General features: G+C 40.2%; 2 protein-coding genes across 2 annotated transcripts; both read right to left on the bottom strand.

Moving 5' to 3' along the window:
• Positions 1–3,651: 3,651 nt before the first annotated feature.
• scg5 (secretogranin V) lies at positions 3,652–12,983 on the bottom strand. The gene is made up of 6 exons (XM_088325329.1): positions 12,855–12,983; positions 10,539–10,779; positions 8,540–8,689; positions 8,339–8,451; positions 7,102–7,155; positions 3,652–3,999 (listed from the first exon to the last, which is right to left on the bottom strand). Exons 2-6 carry the CDS (start codon positions 10,750–10,752, stop codon positions 3,877–3,879), a joined length of 654 nt encoding a protein of 217 aa, XP_088181455.1. The 5' UTR covers positions 10,753–10,779; positions 12,855–12,983; the 3' UTR covers positions 3,652–3,876.
• A 1,768-nt stretch (positions 12,984–14,751) lies between these two features.
• actc1a (actin alpha cardiac muscle 1a) lies at positions 14,752–19,534 on the bottom strand. The gene is made up of 8 exons (XM_088325738.1): positions 19,382–19,534; positions 16,700–16,852; positions 16,494–16,622; positions 16,228–16,423; positions 15,982–16,143; positions 15,359–15,550; positions 15,105–15,286; positions 14,752–15,022 (listed from the first exon to the last, which is right to left on the bottom strand). Exons 2-8 carry the CDS (start codon positions 16,826–16,828, stop codon positions 14,879–14,881), a joined length of 1,134 nt encoding a protein of 377 aa, XP_088181864.1. The 5' UTR covers positions 16,829–16,852; positions 19,382–19,534; the 3' UTR covers positions 14,752–14,878.
• Positions 19,535–19,772: the final 238 nt, after the last annotated feature.

The raw sequence follows: 19,772 nt of genomic DNA, 5'->3' as shown, positions 1-19,772 counted from the left end.
CGCAAGAGAAAAATGATCTGCAGTTATAAAAATGTCCACTTCATGTCTCCCAGGCCAGGCCTTTTATAAAACAACTCAAGATGTATATCTTTCTCTCTCTCTCTCCATCTCTTTTTCCTCTTTCTCTGCTTTCTTTCGCTTTCTGTTGTTTTATTTCTCTTTTTCTCTACCTCTCATTTTCTCTCTTTTTTTTCTCTCTCTTTCTCTTGATCTCTTGTCTTCTTTTCTCTATTTTTCCCTGTCTTATTGTCTTTCGGTCTCTTTTTTATCTTTTATCTTTATCCCTCGATTTACTTTCTCTCTCCTTGTTTCATTTTCCCCCTCTGTCTTTCTCTCTTTCTCTCTCTCTTTTCTATCTTTCTCTCTTTTTCTCTTGGTCTCTTGTCTTTTTTTCTCTATTTTTTCCATGTCTTTCTGTCTCTTTGTCTCTCTTTTATCTTATATCTTTCCCCCTGAATTTACTTTCTCTCTCCTTGTCTCATTTTCCCTTCTGTCTTTCTCTCTTTTTCTCTTGATCTCTTGTCTTTTTTTCTCTATTTCCTGTCTTACTGTCTCTTTGCCTCTTTTATCTTCATCCCTCGGTTTACTTTCTCTCTCCTCGTCTTATTTCCCCCCCTCTGTCTTTCTCTCTGTCTTTTTCTGTCTTTCTCTCTTCCGTGCTCTGTCCCTCTCTCTCTCTTTTGTTATATCTTTCTTTCTGTCTCTGTTTTGATATCGGAAACAACTTGGAGCAAAGGGGTTGCATTCCTTTTAGCTCGCGGGGGGCGGCCTATGAGATGAAAAGGAAAGAGAGAGTGAACGAGCGAGCGAGAGAAAAAGACAGAGAGAAAAAGAGAGAGAAATACAGTGAGAGACAGGGCTAAATGGAGAGAAATACAGTGTGCAAGAGAAAGGGCAAAACACACTAAGAGAGAAAAAACGTGAAAGGGAGAGAAATACAGAGAGAGAGAGAGGGAAAGAGAGGGATAAAAGGCGAAAGGGAAGAAACGCAGACAGAGAGAAAATTGAAAGAAATACAGAGCGAGAGAGAAAAAAGGAGAGAAGTACAGAGAGAGTGAGGCAAAAGGAAAAAGGAAGTAAAATAGTGAGAGAGAGGAAGGGGCAAAAGAGAGAAATACAGAGAGAAATGGGTAGAGAAATACAGTGGGAGAAAGAAAGACAGACAGAAGAGAGAAAAAAACAAGTGAAGAAAAAGTGAGAGAAAAGAAAGCGAGAGAAAGAGAAGAGATGGAAAAAAGGCAGAGAAAGAGAAAAAGAAAGATAGAATAAGGGAAAGAGAGTGAGAAGGGAGACATAAAGAAAGATGCAACAAAAGAGAGAGAGAAAGACAGAAAGAGAAACGAAGAGAAAAAAATAAAGACATAGGGCAAGAAAGAGACAGGGAGAGAGAAAGTAATTAGAGGGATAAAGATAAAAGAGAGACAACGAGACTGAAAAACAGTAATACAGGGAAAGAAATAGAGACAAAAGACAAGAGACTAAGATAAAGAGAGAGAAAGACAGAAAAGAGTGAGAGAAAAGGAGAGGTAGAGAAAAAGAGAAACAAAACAACAGAAAGAGAAAGAGGAAAAAGAGATGGAGAGAGGGAGAAAGAAATACATCTCGAGTTGTTTTGTAAGGGGCCTGGCCTGGGCGACATCAAGTGGACATTTTTATAACCGCAGATTGTTTTTCTCTTGCGCTTCTCCCAGCGCGGTCGGCGGGCAGGACGGATTCCATCGGTTAACCGGCCCGCGGGCTGCATATTTCACACCCCACATTAGAGAAGCCGACTTCTTATGCAACCTATTTAAGAGGTGGGGAGAGAGACGGAGAGAAAGAACGGAATGGAGAAAGACGGAAAAAAAGAGAAAAGTAGGAGAGGAAGAGACAAAAGAGAGAGTGAAAGAGGGGAATTAAAAAAGTAAGAGAAAGAAAGAGGAAAAAGAGAGAAAGGGAGAGAAAGTGTTAGAGAAAGAGAGAAGAGTGAAAAAGCAAGAGAAAAAAAAGAAAGATGGAAATAGATGTCCATTTGTTTTGTGAGTGTATCTTGAGTTTGGCGACATCAAGTGGCCACTGATGGACACCACTGGCCAATCGTCTCCTGGTCCCCAGCTAAGCTCCTCCCTCCTATTCTGCAGCCACCAAAGAGGCTCACTCACTGGCATCACATTTCATGTCATCTTTACTCTCTCTTTCTATCCTTTTTTCTTTTTTCTCATTAATTCTCTCCTCTCTTTCCCTTTCTTTCTCTATCTTGTTCTCCCTTCATTTTAATTTTCTCTCTATTGTCTTTTTCTTTCTCGTTTTTTCCTTAATTTTCTCGCATTTTTTTCCTCTCTACTCCTCTGTCCTTGTCTCTTTTGCATTTTCTCGTTTTCTCTCACTTTTTGTCACGCACATTTTTTCCGTTTGCGTACATTTCTTTTTTTCTTTTAGTCTCCAGTTCTCTCTCTTTTCCCTTTCTCGTTATTTTTTTCTTTCTCACTATCTGTTTCTACTTTTTCTCTCGCTCTCTGTTATTCTCCCCTTTTTTGCTTTCTCTTTTTATTTTTCTCCTATTCTTTCTCTCATCCATTCCCTCGTTCCCCTTTTTCTCTCTCTTTCCCTCTTTTTCTTTCTCTCCTTTTCGCCTCTTTCTTTTTCTCTTTACTTCTTTCTCTGTTTTGTCTCTCCTTTTTCTTTTGCTCTGTTATTATCCCCTTTTTGCTTTATTTTTAGTTTTCTCTCTATTCCAATCCCTCTTTTTTTCCTTTTCTCTTTCGTTTTCTCTTTTCTTCTCTCTCACTTTTTGTCTCTACTTTTTCTTTTGCTCTCTATTATTCTCCCCTTTTTTGCTTTCTCTTTTTATTTTTCTCCTATTCTTTCCCTTATCCAATCCCTCTTTCCCCTTTCTCTCTCTTTACCTCTTTTTCTTTCTCTCATTTTCCCCTCTTTCTTTTTCTCCTTCTATCTTTCTTCTTCTTTTTCACTTTTTGTCTCTACTTTTTCTTTTGTTCTCTGTTACTCTCCCCTTTTTTGCTTTATTTTTATTTTGTCCCTTTCTTTCTCTCATTAAATCCCTTTTTCTTTCTCTCCTTTTCTCTTTCTTTTTCTCTCCTTTCTCACTTTTTATCTCTGCTTTTTCTTTTGCTCTGTTATTCTCCCCTTTTTTGCTTTCTCTTTTTATTTTTGTACTATTCTTTCCCTCATCTAATCCGTCTTTCCCCTTTTCTCTTTCTTTCCTTCTTTTTCTTTCTCTCCTTTTCTCCTTTCTTTTTCTCTTTCTATCTTTCTCTCTTTTTCTTTCTCACTTTTTGTCTCTACTTTTTCTTTTTTTCTCTGTTATTCTCCCCTTTCAGGCTTTATTCTTATTTTTCTCCTTTTCGTTCTCTCATCCAAACCCTCTTCTTCTTTCTCTCCTTTTCTCCTCTTTCTTCTTTCTCACTTTTTGTCTCTACTTTTTCTTTTGCTCTGTTATTCTCCTCTTTTTTGCTTCCCTTTTTATTTTTCTCCTATTCTGTCCCTCATTCTATTCCTCTTTCTCCTTTTGCTCTCCTCTCCTTTTTTCCTGTTCTTCTCTTTCTATCTTTCTCTTTTGGTCTTTCTTCTTTCCTTTCTGTCCTACTCAAACAATCTGAGATAAAGGTTCACTCTGCCCTGAAAGAATAAAGGCTACAATATCATACATAATACATGTTCAAAGATTGAATAATTTGGCGCATAATGTTCAATAATCATCGCTAATAAACTGAATCAAACAATAACAACCCGAACGGCTCTTTTCAGAGAGCCGAGCCGAAAGAGCCGGTTCTCTAACCGGGGCTGAAAATCCCGTCGGGCGACGATTCCAAGCATTAACAAACGGTCGTTTTTCAACATTTAATACGCAAGGTGTTTTCCTTTATTAGATGTAGGTCAGAAATGCGGACGGGTGGCTTGGGTGGTCGATGCCTCGCCGTCTTCCTCCGAGAAATCGGGAACGGATTTCTTGGCCACGACGTTTCCCAGCCGCTGGCCCATCAGGTACGGGTTCGAACTCTGGCCACGGAAAGAAAAAGAAAGATAAAAGAGAGAGTTAGAAAAAGAGAGGCAAAGAGATAATAAAGAGCGAGTGAGAGAGAAACGGAAAAACAAAGGAAGAGAAAAAGAGAAAATGAAAGAAAATCAAAGGAAGAAAAAGGCAAACAGAAAGAAAATAGAGAAAAAGAAATAAAGGAAGAGTAAAAGAAAGTTATAAAAAGAGAGAAAGAGCCAGATAAAGAAAGAAAATGGAGAGAGAAAAACGAGAAGAGAAAGATAAAAGATGACCAAGAAAAAACAAGAGAGAAAAAGAGAAATGACAATAAAATATCTTGGGGGTTGGACTAGATTAGACGGTTAAAGAGAGGGAGGAGAAAAGGAGAAGGACAGAAAGAAAAAAGAGAGGAAAAGAAAAACAAAAAACTATAGAAAGAAAGAAAAAGACAGAATAAAGGAAAGATTGAGAAAGAGCAAGACACAAGGAAAAGAAATACATCAAGAGAAAGAAAGTTAGAAATAAGACAGAGTAAGAGATGAAGTAAGAGAAAGCAAGAAATAAAAAACAAAGGAAGAGAGAAAGAGAAATGAGGGAGAAAGATAAAAGAGGGAGTTAAAAAAAAGAGAGGCAAAGAGAGCAAGTGAGAGAGAAACGGAAAAACAAAGGAAGAGAGAAAGAGAAAATGAAAGAAAATCAAAGGAAGAAAGACAAAGAGAATAGAGAAAAATAAAGAATAAATGAAGAGTGAAAGAGAAAGATAAACATGATAAAGAGAAAACGAGAGAGAAAAGGAGAACATTTAAAAAGCAATAGAGAGAAAGATAGAGAAAAAGGAAGAAAGAGAAGGACAGAAAAAGATGAAAGCTAAATGAAGAGAGAAAGAAATTTAGAAAGACACAGAGACAGAGAGAAAGAATAAAAAAGAGAGCGTGAGGGAAAGAGACAAACAAAGGAAGAGAAAAGAAGGATAGAAAGAAAAAGGATAGAAAGAAAAAGAAAGAAACAAATGAAGATTGAAAGCGTGTGAGAGAGAAACAGAAAAACAGAGAGAAAGAAAAAATTAAAGAAAATCTAAGGAAGAAAAAGGCAAACAGAAAGAAAATAAAGAAAAGGAAAGATGAATAAATGAAGAGAAAAAGAAAGTAAGAAAAGAGAGATGGATAAGGATAGAGAGAGGAAAAATGAGAATAGAAAAATAAAACAAAGAGAAAACAAGTGAGAAAAAGAGACAAAAATAAAAAGCAATAGAGAGAAAGAGAAGGACAGAAAAAAAGAAAGATAAATGAATGGTAAAGAAAGATGGAAAGAAAAAGAGAGACAAAAAGACAGAGAAAGAATAAAAAAGAGAGAGTGTGAGGGAAGGAGAAAAACAAAGTAAGCAGGAAGGAGAAGGATAGAAAGAAAAAGAAAGAGATACTAGATACAAATGAAGATGGAAAGTTAGAAAATGAGAGACAAAAAAGGGGAGAAAAAGAGAGAATGAGAGTAAAAGAATGAGGGATAAGAAATTCAAGAACTTACTAAGAAAAAACAAGCGAGAGAGAAAAAGAGACAAAGGCAAAAAGAGACGTATAGTGAGAGAGAGGAAAAGAGAAGAATGAAAGAGATGAAAAGGAATAAAGAGATAGCGAGAAAGAAAAGAAATAGAGAGCAATAGAGCGAGAAGGAGAAAGAGAGAGAGCGTGAGAAAAAAGAAGCATAAAATAACGGAAAAAATGGAGAAGGAGAAAAACAGCACGAGAGAGAGAGAGAGAGAGAGACTGTCAAAGGGGAGGAGTGAAAGAACTACAGTCAAACAGGCGGCCCGGGGGCCGGATCAAGCCCGCTAAGGGACCGATCCGGCCCGCGAGACAACACTCAGAGAAGCACAAGAGAAAAACAAGCCGCAGGTTGAAATATGTCAACTTGATGTTGCCAAAGCCAGATTCCCCTCTCAAAGACACTGTACTTGTATTTATTTCTTTCTCTCTCTTTTCCACTCCTTTTCTCCCACTCTGTCTCTTTCACTCTCTCTCTTTTTCTCTTCCTTTGTTGCTCTTTGTCTCTTTCTCTCTCTGTGTTTTTTAACCTCTGGTGCTCTAACTTCCTTTTTTCCTTTTCTCTTTCTCTCTTCATACCCTTCGCGCTTTCTTTTCTCTTTTCTCTCCTTCTGTCTTTCTATTTCTCTTTGGATTTCTTTCTTCCTCTCCCTTTCTTTTCCCCCTCTCTCACAACGTTTTATCTTTTATTTCTCACGCTCTCTCCCTCCCTCTCTTTTTCTTTCTTTGTCCCGCCTTCTCTCCTTTTCCCTCCCTCTTTCTCTTATTTCTTTTTCACTCTTTTTCTTTCTCTTTAATCGACTAGTCCGGCCCCTGACAGAATGTTCTATCGTGTGGCCCCCGAGTTAAAATGAGTTTGACACCCCTGCTCTAATTCTCTCTCTCTCTCTCTCTCTCTCTCTCTCTCTCTCTCTCTCTCTCTCTCTCTCTTCCTCCATTTTCTCTCACTCCCTCTATCTTTCTCTCTTTCACTCTCTCTGTCTCTTTTTCTCTTTCTTTGTTCCTTTTTATCTCTTTCTCTCTGTCTTTTTACCTTCTTTTGCTCTCTCTTCATTTTTTCCTTTACTCTCTTTCTCTCTCTCGCTTGCTTTCCCCTTGTGTCTTCCCCTTCTCTCTTTCTCTCCTTCTCTCCTCTTTTTCTCTCTTTTTTCTCTTTGCATTTCATTCTTTCTTTTTCTTTCCCCTTCTCTCACTATTTCTGTTTTTATCTCTTGTTTCTCACGCTTTCTCCCTCTCTCTCTCTTTCTTTCTTTCTCTTTTTTTGTCCCACCCTCTCTACCTTTCTCTCCCTATCTTTCTCTTATTTCTTTCTCTCTTTTTTTTTCTTTCTCTTTAATCTACTAGTCCGGCCCCCGACAGAATGTTTGTTCTATCGTGTGGCCCCCGAGTTAATATGACTTTGACACCCCTGAGTAAGAGGCACACACTTGGTGTCCATTTTAATTTTCCATTGGACTATTTTGACTACTGGAGAAGTTACGATGACCATGAATCAATCACACAAAACATGATTTTCAACATAAATAAATTCTCTTTGTCCATTGGTTACATTGTTACGATGCACATGAAAAACGGAGGACATACCCTTTTTCTGCGCTTGGGTCCGCCCTTGAGCTTCTGATACAAACGCTCTTTGTTCTGTAAAGACAGGACACAAACATCCAGATTGAATCCCAAGCATTTTGAAGGATTTCAAGCACCCGTACGAACCTTGTACCAGTCAACCACTAGTTGAAGTTCTACTCAGGACTGATAAGAATACAGTGGTACCTCTACTTAAGAATATTTCAGGTTATGAAGTACCAGAACATATAAAGGACCCAGAGTTCTACCTGGCGCTAGTGTGTATCCCAGCATGCTCTTCACGTCACCGTCACTGTCCAGAAACAATGGGGAGGAGGACGCGGTCTTCATTCAACCAGCCCAAATGAAAGACATTTTAGCGAAATTCCCTGAAGTCTCAGAATATGTAGAAAGGAATCACACAGGAGGGCGACACGGTGGATGGGTGGTTAGTGCTCAGCCCCACAGTGCAGAGGTTCAAGGTTCAAGTCCAGCTACCAGGGTAATTTGCCAATCCAAATTGTCCCTAGGTGTGAATGAGCGAGTTGTCTGTGCCTGTGTGCCCTGGAACTGGGTAGCAACCAGTTCAGGGTGTCCCTCAACCCACCGCTGCCTCTCAGTGCTGAGTTTGCATGTTCTCTTTCTGCTTGCGTGAGTGGTTTCCTCCCACATTCCAAAAACACGCATATCAGTTTAATTGGCCTAACTGAATTGTTCCTAGGTTTGAGCGAGTGAGTTGTCTGTCTCTGTCTGCCCTGTGTGCTGGCAACCAGTTCAGGGTGTCCCCTGCCCACTGCCCAAAAATAGCTGGGATGGGCTCCAGCACCCCCGCAACCCTACTGAGGATAAGCGGTGCAGATAATGAATGGATGGACGAATCGCACAGGAAAAGCGTTGCCACGTCAGACCATCACTAGGACTACTGTGCACGAAAGCAGACGTCATTGGATCAGTTTTTCAAAAAGGTAAATTGATATTTTTATTATTTCCTTTATTTATTTATTTTTTGTGCGGTCATCTCATTTTAGCATGTATTTGTTTTGTGTTCTGATGCTCTTTTATGAATTATATAAAAATAAATCATTCTTTTCCAGGGCTCGGAACGGATTAGACCATTTACATTCAAAAAGCGTCTCGGCTTATGAATTTTTCAGGTTACGAAGCCACTCTCGGAAGATCTTCTATTCATAAGTAGAGGTACCACTGTCCAACTTTTCAGGCTTTGAATGTATAAGTGAGCATATGGACTTGTACCGACCCACTTCATCAGGGCAGGGTACTCGTTGCCCGAAAGCAGTTTTTCCCCGCGCTTTTGGAACTCCCGGCTGAAGTCGGCCGTGTCCGGCACGTTTTCCAAGCACCCGTCGCTTTCTGCGAAACGGAACCTGGTCACAAAAAATGGCACCGGCACCTCGGTCCAGGCCCTCCCGGATCATCCCGGATCATCCCGGGACCCTACCGGTCTTTCCCCGAGGACAAGGATTGGGAGGATCCGGGTAACTGTGGTCCTTGCTTATGTCTTTAGGATCGTTGTCTCCCGCTAGCTCGGCCACGATGTTGGGAATGTTTCCGTAGGGACCCAGATGTTGCAACCCTTCGTGAGCGCCACCTAGAGGAGAGGAGTAAGCAATGCAGTACTGTAATCCCTTGTTTTTCGCGAGGGTTACATTCACTCACAGGGGCCAGACTAGTACGTTTAAGAGAAGGAAAGAAAGAAAGAAAGAAAGAGGATGTACAGGAGGAAGAAAGAAAGAAAGAAGGAAAGAAAGGATGTACGGAAGGAAGGATGAAGAGAAGAAAGAAAGAAGGAAAGAAAAAAAAAGAAAGGATGTATAGAAGGAAGAAGGAAAAAAAGAAAAAAGGAAAGAAAGGATGTACAGAAGGAAGGATGAAGAGAAGAAAGAAAGAAGGAAAGAAAAAAAGAAAGAAGGAAAGAAAAAAAGAAAGGATGTACAGAAGATAGAAAGAAGGAAAGAAAAAAAGAAGGGTAAAAAAGAAAGAAGGAAAGAAAAAAGAAAGAAAGGATGTACAGAAGAAAGGAAGAAGGATAGAAAGAAAGAAGGATAGAAGGAAAGAAAAGAGAAAGGAAGAAGGAAAGAAATATAGAAGGAAAGAAACAAAGAAAGAAGGATAGAAAGAAAGAAGGAAGGATAGAAAGAAAGAAGGAAAGAAAAAGAGAAAGGATGTACAGAAGGAAGGATGAACACAAGAAAGAAAGAAAGAAAGGAAGAAGGATAGAAAGAAGGAAAGAAAAGAGAAAGAAGGGAAGAATGAAAGAAATATAGAAGGAAAGAAACAAAGAAAGGATGAAATAAAAAGAAAGAAAGGAAGAAGGAAAAAAAGAAAGTAAAAAATAAAAAGAAAGAAAGGAAGAACAAAGAAAGAAAGAAGGAAAGAAAGAATGAATGAGAGTGGGAGAAAAAGTGACAAAAGAAGAGTGAGAGAGATAAAAAAGAGAGAACAGGAGCGTGTGTGTGTGTGTGTGTGAGAGATAGAGAGACAGAACCTGAGAAATAAGGGAAACAAGGGAAAAAGAATGAGAAAGAAGTGAAGAGAGAAAGGAAGTAAGAGAGGGGGATAGGTTAAACAAATGAACAAACAGGCAAAGACAGAATGAAAGGGAGAGAAAAGAAGTAAGCATGAGAAAGAGAGAAATAAAAGGATTGAGGAAAAGAGAGAAAGAAATAAAAATGATAAAGAGAGAAAGACAAAATAAGAGTGAGAAATTAAAAAAAGGGACAGAAAGAAAATGGGTGAGAAAAAAGCAAAAAAAAGAGAGAGAATGAAAGAATGGCGTGCCGACTCCTCCCATGGGCGTGCCAAGGAAGCCTCCCCTGGGCTTCACCATCTCGTAGAAGAGACCCGATATCTGGGGTACTCAAAACAATACCGAGCGTTTCTACGTCATCAGGGCCTTTCTTTCTTTTTCTGTCTCCCTAATTTTCTCTTTCTCTCTTCCTTTTGTTTTTTATTTCTCTCTTTCTCTTACTTTATCTTTTACTCTATCTTTTTATTTCTAACTTTCTTTCTCTTGATGTATTTCTTGTGTCTTGCTCTCTCTCGATCTTTCCTTTCTTCTGTCTTTTTGTCTTTTTCTTTCTTTCTATAGTTTTTTTCCCTTTTATTTTCTCTTTTCTTTTTCTGTCCTGATACAGAAAAGGGATTACTGATAACTATTCCGCCCAACACTTGTTTTATTTACTCCACACGCCAATTAAATACAATTAAATCTAGGTTATTAAGGCTCAGATGCAGCTGAGCCTCACTCTCCTTTCTGATTGGATAAGTGACCAGGGGCTCAGCCACGGAAACAGGAAGAATAATGTCAGATTAACTTGTCCCGACGTGGTTGGGAATCAAGGTCGCTGATAATATTGAGATAGAAAAGAGAAAGCATGTTCAGGTGAAGACTGATAAATGAGCTCTTATCATAACATGAGTTAAATAATAGAAATGACCTTGGATGCTCTGCGGCCCTACGATGTGGGCGGCCTGGTGAGCGGGATACTCCACCCGAGGGCGAGCGATACCCAGTTGCTCCATGACGCCGTGCAGGAGGCGCTGAATATCGCTCTCGGAAATCGGATCCAGTCCGTTCGGGCTGCGGGGCGAAAAGGCCTCCGTTGGCAGGCACGCTAGGAGCCCGAGCACGGCCCACCTCATGGCGGCCATTCTGCTGCAGTTAGACGGGAGGGGAAACTGAAAGGGAAGGAGGAAGACATCCTTACTTTAGACGAGCGGCTCTTCCGGCTCGTTAAAAGAAGAGTCGGCTCTTTAGACTCCCGAGCGGATTTTCTGTTTTTTCTGTTGCCTGTGTGAAATATGCAGCACGCGGGCCGGATAGGGGCCGCAGCGAGATGAAAAAGGAGCTGCGCTTCTAAAGCAACTGGAGCTCTCCTCTGTCTCATTTTTTCTCTCTCTCCTTTTTTCACCATTCTCTTCTTTCTTTTTTTTCCCTCTTTTCATTGTTCCCTCTCTCTCCTCTTTTTATCTCTCTTACTGTCTTTTTTCCTCACTTCCGTTCTTATGCTTTGTCTGTCTTTCTCTTTCTCTCCTTTTCTAAATCCCTCTCTTTGTTTTCTCTCTGACGATCTCCTTTGTCTCTTTAGCTCTTCCCTTTTTCTCTTTCTCTCTCTCTCTCTTTGTTCTCTCCCTTTTCTCATGTTTTTCTCTCCCTCCTTTTTATCTCCCTACTCATCTTTTTCTCCTTTGTTTCTCGCTCTTATTTTTTCTCTCTGTTTTCTCTCTTTTACTCTCTCTCTGTCTCTTTTTTCTTTCTCTTCTTTCTCCTTGTTTTTCTCCCTTTTTCCTGCTCCTCGCAAAGACAAAAGTGGAGAAAGGAAGTAGAAAAGAGGCAAGAAAAGAAGTGAAAGACTGAGGAAAATGAAATAGAAGAAGAAAAAGAAAAAAGAGAGGGGAAAGAAGATAGGAATAAACAGTAAAAGATTACTGGAAAAAAAGGATAAAAAAAGAAAAAAAGGCAAAGAAGTAAAAAGCAAGGGAAAAAACAAAGGAAAAAGGAAAACAAACAGAGGGCAAACAAAGATGGGGAAAAAAGTATTTGTCTCATTCTTTCTTTTTCCCCTCTTTTTCCCTTTCTCCCCCCATTTCCTCTCTACGTTTCTTTCTCCACTTCTGTCTTTCTCTTTCTTTCTCTCTCTCACCTCAGTCTCTTTCTTTCTTTCTCATTTTCCTCTCTCTGTCTCTCTTTTTCCTTTCTCTTTCGCTCTGTTTCTCTCTCTTTGTATCAGTCTTTTTCCCTCCCTGTTTTCTTTTTATTTCCTCTTTGACCTCTCTTTTCCTCTAATTTATCTTTTTCATTCTCTTTCTGTCTCTTTATCCCCCTCTCTCTTATCTTTCTCCTTTTCTCTTAATGTCTCTTTTCCCTCTTTTTCTGTTTCTCCCTTATCCGTTTCTCCCCACTTTGCTCTTTTTGCCTCTTATTCTCTTTGCTGTTCTTTCTAGCACTCTCTTTATTTTTTTCTTTTTCATTCTTTAACCTCGCTCGTTTTTATCCTCCTCTTTTTCTCTCAATCTTGCTCTCTTTTTCCCTCGTTTCCTGTCCGGTCATCTGTTTCTCCCTCACTTTTTTCTTTTTGTGTCTTTTTCTCTATGCTGTTCTTTCGAGCTCTATTGTTTCTCTTTCTTTCTTTCTTCTCTCTTATTCGCTCTCTCTCTTTGTGTTTTCTCTTTTTTTCTTTGCTAACTCTCTGTCTCTTTCATATTCTTTTTTTCCATTTCCGTCCCTTTTTTCTCCCTTCCTTTTTTTCCCTCCACTTCCTTCTTTCTTTCTCTATCTCTCGCTTTCTCTATTTTTTTCTTTCTCTATCCCGCTCCCCCTCTCTCTCCCTTTTCCTTCTCTCGCTTTCGTCTACAAGTCCGGCCCCAGTGAAACCGTTCGGGAGCCTCAGAAACGGCTCTTTTCAGTGAGCCGAGCCGGAAGAGCCGCTTCTCTAAAAAAGACGCGGAATTTCCATCACTACTAACGGGGGAAATAGAAAGATATTCTTTTTGCCCCATTCATACTTCAATATTTTGGTAGTATTTTATTTAGTTCGTTATTTAGTATAACTAAGGGTAATTAATAGAATTCCGTGGACTAAATATTATGTAAAGAAGCCGTAGGCCCGGAGTATGACATTATTAAGAGAAGCGCTACAATGAGAATCTGCTTTTGTTTACATCCGTATATAAACGATGTTTTTACGATTAAAATAAAATGTTACAGTTATTATATTCAATTTAGTTCAAATATGAAAGAGTGGTTTTCTTACCTTGTGTCGATAAAATAGACCTGCCTGCTTGTGTGCGAGCGTCACGGTAAAACGCTTCGATTTTTTTTGAGACTTTCAAAGTAAAAGTGCAAAATGCAGTTTAGCATATTAAACCCAGATTATTATCAAGATATAGATTGTTACTATATCATATTCTTTCTATTTAATGCATTAGGTTAAGATAAGTCATACTGCTTACGTTTTTTGCCGTAATACAATGGATTAATCGTTTATTTTGAAAATAAGTACGTCACTTCCGTTCAATACTGCGCATCTTTCCATCATGCGGAGGTTAGAAACGAGTTATTCTCTCTTCTGATTGGCTCATCCTATTTATGTTTTTCTCGAATGCGTAGTATTTATTAGGTTAAAAATACATAAATAAACTTATACCTGTCAAGCTCCAGGGCTCCATGCCCTTACAAAATACAAAATAATCTTACACCAAACGTATTTATTTATGTAGTTTAACATGTTATATTATACATGTGTTTTGTTATATCCTATATATTGTTAATTATTATTTTGTTGTGAGATACCGAGTTGCTCGACATGAATGAGGTTAATTATAAAAAAAATTCAAAAATGAAATAGCTTGGACGTTCACTGTAAAAAGAAAAAAAAATCACGCAAATATAATTAAGTAGAATAATACATTTTCTGATTCAAATTATGAATTCATTTTCTGCATTTAATTATTGTTGGTAATATACTGATTCAAGGGATAACCACAAACCTGTCTTTTTTTCATTTTCTCATTTTATACTTCCTTTTTTTCTTAACTTCTTTAGACAACATCATCATTCGAAATATAATGCATCAAAGCTAGTGAGCCGTTTGAGAGCCGGCTATCTTGAATGAGTTGAGCCGAAAAAGCCGGTTCTCTAAAAAGAGACGGACTTCCTTTCACGACACAACTACCACGGAATGATGCATGATGGGAAATCCCCAGGCAGCAGACGCATGCGCACAGTAGCATCAAACCGCTCGCTTCGTTTGCAACAAAAAACGATACCGAGATAGAGGCTACCGCGGCGAACTCGTTTGACTTGATGGATTTGCCGTTTCGTGATAGTCGGTGTATACCGGGTAGTACCCATCATTGACAAATTTGCGTTTTTCCGTACAGATTTCCTTCTACGTCGTACACGTCTTAAAATGCATAATAAACGTACTTTGTACGGCAAAAATGTACAGGTTGACAGGTATGTGTTTAATAGGTTAAAAAATACCTTAATAAACTTGTCTACACATAGTCTGGCTTGCTGTGAGTAAATAGGCGCCACGTTTTGTTCGTAAGGTTTATTACCGCTTCATAAAGGCATTTGCAATTATTAGTAAGGTACGTTAGCGTATTCTTAAAGTAGTTTTAGTAGGATTTTGGAAGTCACTCCATCGATACTACCCTGTATTTACTTGGATTGGATCGATACTGAAATCCCTAGTATCGTCCACCCCTAATTTAAAATGTCCAATCCCACCGTACGTATTAATCAGGGTTGGGTAGGGTTACTTTGACTGGATTACTTTCAATTACTTTTGGATTACTCCAATACCAAATATAATAATAAAAGACAAAAGAAACTCAATATGAATAAAATGACTCCTTTTTGTGCAGGCTGAGGGGTGTAACGGAATAAATGTTTGGATTTATTTTCATTTTGTTTCTGTCGCCTTTGATGTTAGTTTTGCCGGAGATCAAAGAGATCAAAGCCAAGAGGGAAGGCTTACCACGTGTTGTGAGTCATCATTTTATTCATATTTAGGTTTTTTTTGTCTTTTATTAGCATATTTGGTATTGGAGTCATCCAAAAGTAATTGAAAGTAATCCAGTTAAAGTAACCCTACCCAACCCTGATGACAATTCTTAAACTTGGAGGAATCACAGAAAAATGGGTTGTTTAAACACAAAGCAGCATTTTTTTATTAAAATGATTCATGTATATACAGCATCAGGCACAGAAGAAACTGACAAAAGGAAGGAAAAATTGCATTTTGGATTGCTTTGGCGCCCGTCAGAGCTTTTAGAAGCACTTCCTGTGAACGATGGAGGGGCCCGCCTCATCGTACTCCTGCTTGCTGATCCACATCTGCTGGAAGGTGGACAGGGAGGCCAGGATGGAGCCGCCGATCCAGACGGAATATTTCCTCTCAGGGGGCGCAATGATCTAAGAGTAGAACAGATTTTGGTGAAATAACCAAGACCCGAGTTGAAGTTTGATGTTGTCTTCACTGGTGGTTGTATCTCACCTTGATCTTCATGGTGCTGGGAGCCAGAGCTGTGATCTCCTTCTGCATACGGTCAGCGATACCAGGGTACATGGTAGTGCCACCAGATAGGACGTTGTTGGCGTAGAGATCTTTGCGTATATCGATGTCACACTTCATAATGCTGTTGTAGGCGGTTTCATGGATACCGGCAGACTCCATACCTAAGTAGAAGTATGGTGTTAAGGGTTTGGAGGCAGTACCAGGAAGCTGTTAGGAGGTTTCTCCAGCTTTACCAATGAAGGAAGGCTGGAAGAGGGTCTCGGGGCAACGGAATCGCTCGTTTCCGATGGTGATGACCTGACCGTCGGGAAGCTCGTAGCTCTTCTCCAGAGAGGAGGAAGATGCGGCAGTGGCCATTTCGTTCTCAAAGTCCAGAGCGACGTAGCACAACTTCTCCTTGATGTCACGCACGATTTCTCGCTCGGCTGAGGAAGAAATGGTTCGTTGGTTTCATGGTTTTGGATAATGTGGGGTCTAAATCGACCTCTGACACGTTGTGGGAGAGCTATTTACAAGTTGCTGACGCTAGAAAAATATACCAAGCGTTTTGACTTTTTACAACTGGCAGTTGGAGAGAGGGAGGGACCAGAAGAGGAGGAACTTACGTCAGTCTCCCTGGCCGCGCTCCTAACTCCCTCCCCCACTAAACTGTATTTATTTAGGTAGAACAAAGACAGAGAAAGAAAGAAACGCCCCTTTGGGCAGTACCAATATCTGAAACCCAAACGTGATACCATCTGGTTTAGAGATACACACTTTTGGGGAAGTCCCCTTAGCCCACCTTACAGACTACCTCACATCTCCTGGTTATGATTTAGTTTCAGGGTCTCCGCAGTCATTTTGAAGATTTTCCTACCTGTTGTGACAAAGGAGTAGCCACGCTCGGTGAGGATCTTCATCAGGTAGTCAGTCAGGTCACGACCGGCCAGATCCAAACGCATGATGGCATGGGGAAGAGCGTAACCCTCATAGATGGGAACGTTGTGGGTCACACCATCGCCAGAGTCCAGTACAATACCTGTTCACACAAAGCCGACTTCTGTCAGACTACATCTGGCAACCAAGTGAAGAACAGCGAGAGAAGTCTTGAAGGGAAACTGACCGGTGGTACGACCAGAAGCATACAAGGAGAGGACAGCCTGGATGGCCACATACATGGCGGGGACGTTGAAGGTCTCAAACATGATCTGGGTCATCTTTTCCCTGTTGGCTTTAGGGTTGAGGGGAGCCTCCGTCAGAAGTGTGGGGTGCTCTTCTGGGGCCACACGGAGCTCGTTGTAGAAGGTGTGGTGCCAGATCTGAGCAATCAAGAGTGTTTGTCAGACACAACATGGAACTGCGGCGCATGGTCCTACCAAAGATTCTCACCTTCTCCATATCGTCCCAGTTGGTAATGATGCCGTGCTCAATGGGGTACTTCAAGGTCAGGATACCTCTTTTGCTTTGGGCCTCATCCCCCACATAGCTGTCCTTCTGACCCATACCCACCATGACACCCTGAGAACAAAAGGCATTTCAGAACTTCTCGAAAGAATTCAGGATAAATGAAGTCGGATTTCAGGAGGGCGGCTAACCTGGTGACGGGGGCGTCCGACAATAGACGGAAAGACGGCACGAGGGGCGTCATCACCGGCAAACCCAGCCTTGACCAGGCCAGAACCGTTGTCGCACACAAGGGCGGTGGTTTCATCGTCGTCACACATTTTGGTCTGTTCTTAGTTGGCCTTCTGGAACACAAAAGGAAGGATCTTATCGGTGTGTAGTACATCAAAATGGGGTATGGCCGCATCCTCTCCTCAAAACTCTATTTGAGCGACAGAGCAATGTTCCCTCTCATTTTCCTGAGCGTTCACACAAAGTCGGTAAGCAACGCTTGAAACAACAGTGAGCAACAGCAATCCCAAGTGTGGCAACTAAGTCATTATCAAACATGTTCAAAACTTGACATCAAGTTACATTTTGCTGAGTTTCCGGCAATGCCAAATTATTTTTCTCTTTTGAATGAATTGACTCATGTACTATTGCAAAGGTTGTACGGCCTACAAACGTTGTTTGTTCTTACAATTCTTTCACAAGATTTCCATTTCTTTTTTTTCCTGGTATCTTTTGTGGCATCATACTAACATTTTGGGGGGCTTTTTTAGTCCGTTGCACGATACACAACTGTATTTAATTACATTTTTTAGGAGAAGTACAATGCTGGCAACAAGATTGACTTGATATAATTGGAAATTATTTGAGTGCAACACAAACTTTTTCTTCTTTTTCCCTGTTTTTTTCTATTGTTTTTTTAATTCCTTTAAAAAAATTCTCATTGTGTTTATTTTTCCTAGCTGTTACTCTTCTTTTTGTTCTCTATTTACTTTTTCCTTTGTTTCTTTCTTTTCTTTTTGTATGGCTTTTTTCTCTTCCTTATGTTTCTTTTTTTATCAGCTTTTCACTACTTTTTCATTTTGGTATTTCTTTCTTTTTAGTTCTATTCCCCCCTTCCTTTAAGTCATTTTGTGCCTAATTTTACATCATATTTGGTCATATAGGGATGAAAGAAGCAAAAACAACCTGAAGAGCCGTTTAGGACCCGAAAGTGCCGGTTACTTTTAGTGAGCCGAGCCGAAGAAGCCGGTTCTGGAAAAACTCTACTGACTTTACTCAACTTCGTTCTACTTCGACCTTGACTTCAAAATACCGCATTTAGAACACAACGTCGGGGGAACCCGTGTATTTTTACCTTCATGCGCTGTAACTTTGACTTAATTCGCTTCTTAATGAGCAATTTCGAGCCCTGATTTTTGTGAGCTGGCTAGATTTTCTTGTGCGCGGAAAAGCTCTGGGTAGTGCACACACGCAGTTTAGAGGGAACATTGCTACAGACCCTTGTCATCCCCCACATACTCTCTTTTGTATCTCAGTGATAAACCACAGAACAGCCGATCCAAACAAGTGGCCGGCAGTGTCTTGGTCTTTCTTCAGCAGTTGCCGTTCCACTGATAAAAAAAACCTCCCTTGTGCATTTGGGATTGAGAATTACGAGGAATTCATGTATCCATTTATTCCATGTATTCATTTTTCAACCAGAATGATAAAAGCTGTCGCATTTCACATGATCTTTTGGTAATCCTGATCATTTTCTCTCGACAGTTCTTCCATTGTTTTAGTCCACAAGTGTCAAACAGGCGGCCTGGGGGCCAGATCAGGCAAGACAACAGTGAGAGAAGCGCAAGAGGAAAATGAGCTGTTGTTTTAAATATTTCCACCGGATGTCACACAAATGTGGAAGTATTTCTCCATTTCTCTCTGACTCACTTCTTTATTCATTTATTTCTCCCTCTTTTTCTTTCTCCTGTTCACTCTCTTTTTCTCTTTTCTCTATTTCTCTCTCACTCTCTAACTCTTTCTTTTTCTCTGTCTTGCGCTCTTTCTATTTTCTCTATCTAATTTACACTTTAATTCTCTTTCTATTTTTCTCTCTTTCTCACCCTCTTTCCTTCCTTTTTTCGACCTCTTTCTCTCTCTCTCTCTCTCTCTCTCTCTCTCTCTCTCTCTCTCTCTCACCTCACTGTCTCTTTTCTCCTGCTGACTCTTTTTCTTTCTGTCGTTTCACTTCTCTTATTCTTTTTATCTTTCTCTTTTTTCACTTTCTTTTTCTCTGTCTTGCTCTCTTTCTATTTTCTCTCTCTAATTTACACTTTAATTCTCTTTCTATTTTTCTCTTTTTTTCTCACCCTCTTTCCTTCCCTTTTTCGACCTCTTTCTCCCTCTCTCTCTCTCTCTCTCTCACCTCACTTTGTCTCTTTTTCTCCTGCTGACTCTTTTTCTTTCTGTCGTTTCACTTCCCGTATTCTTTTTATCTTTCTTTTTTTTCACTTTCTTCTTCTCTCTATATTCATTTCCCCCCTTCTCCATTCATATCTCTATTCTGCTCTCTCTTTTTCTCTCACCTTTACTCTATCTCCCTTGTTCTCCTTATCTGTTTATCGCTCTTTCTTTCCCTCTCCCTCTTTCTCTCTCTTTTTCACCCTGTCTCTTTCTCTTAAACTTACTAGTCCGGCCCCCCGTGAGATTTTTTCATAGCATTTGTGGCCCTCAGCTAAAACCAGTTTGACACTCCTGTTTTAGTCTGATCTTTCAATAGTACCGCATCCCGTTCGTACTGTCCTGTACTCTTTCCCGAAGATACTCATCTTATAACACATCCTACGACTCTTCTTCAACCGAAGACTAACGAGTCAAAAAACGGAAACAGAAACCGGACTCACCGAGTTCGATGCAAGACTGGGGACTCCGCTGGGACAAAGGACCACGGAGCCAGGTCTTGTTTATATATGTCCCGCCACTCCGGGATTCGGGTGGGCGGACCCCTTGAGTTCACAGAAGTCCAAATATGTGCTGCTCTGGGAGACGAGGGAGTTAAGTGGATCCTGTGTCGAGAACGCCACCAAAACAGGGATGCGTTTCCTCAGAATGATAATATCGGAATACTATGCGGTCCTGGTGTTCGGATGTCTTATCATACTTCAACGTCTGTTTCTCTGCTAGGGTTAAGGTTAAGTGAGCTTCATCGCTTCCCTGCATATATACCGTATTTTCCGCACTATAAGGCGCACCGGGTTATAGGGCGCACCCCCCAAAAATAGTTTTTGGTCCTAT

Source organism: Urocampus carinirostris, chromosome 20 (assembly GCF_059441175.1).
Source record: "Urocampus carinirostris isolate Australia breed hairy pipefish chromosome 20, RoL_Ucar_1.0, whole genome shotgun sequence".
In the NCBI taxonomy this organism is placed as follows: domain Eukaryota; kingdom Metazoa; phylum Chordata; class Actinopteri; order Syngnathiformes; family Syngnathidae; genus Urocampus; species Urocampus carinirostris.
The sequence above is the reverse complement of the archived record's forward strand: the minus strand, read 5'-3'. Positions and strand labels throughout refer to the sequence as shown.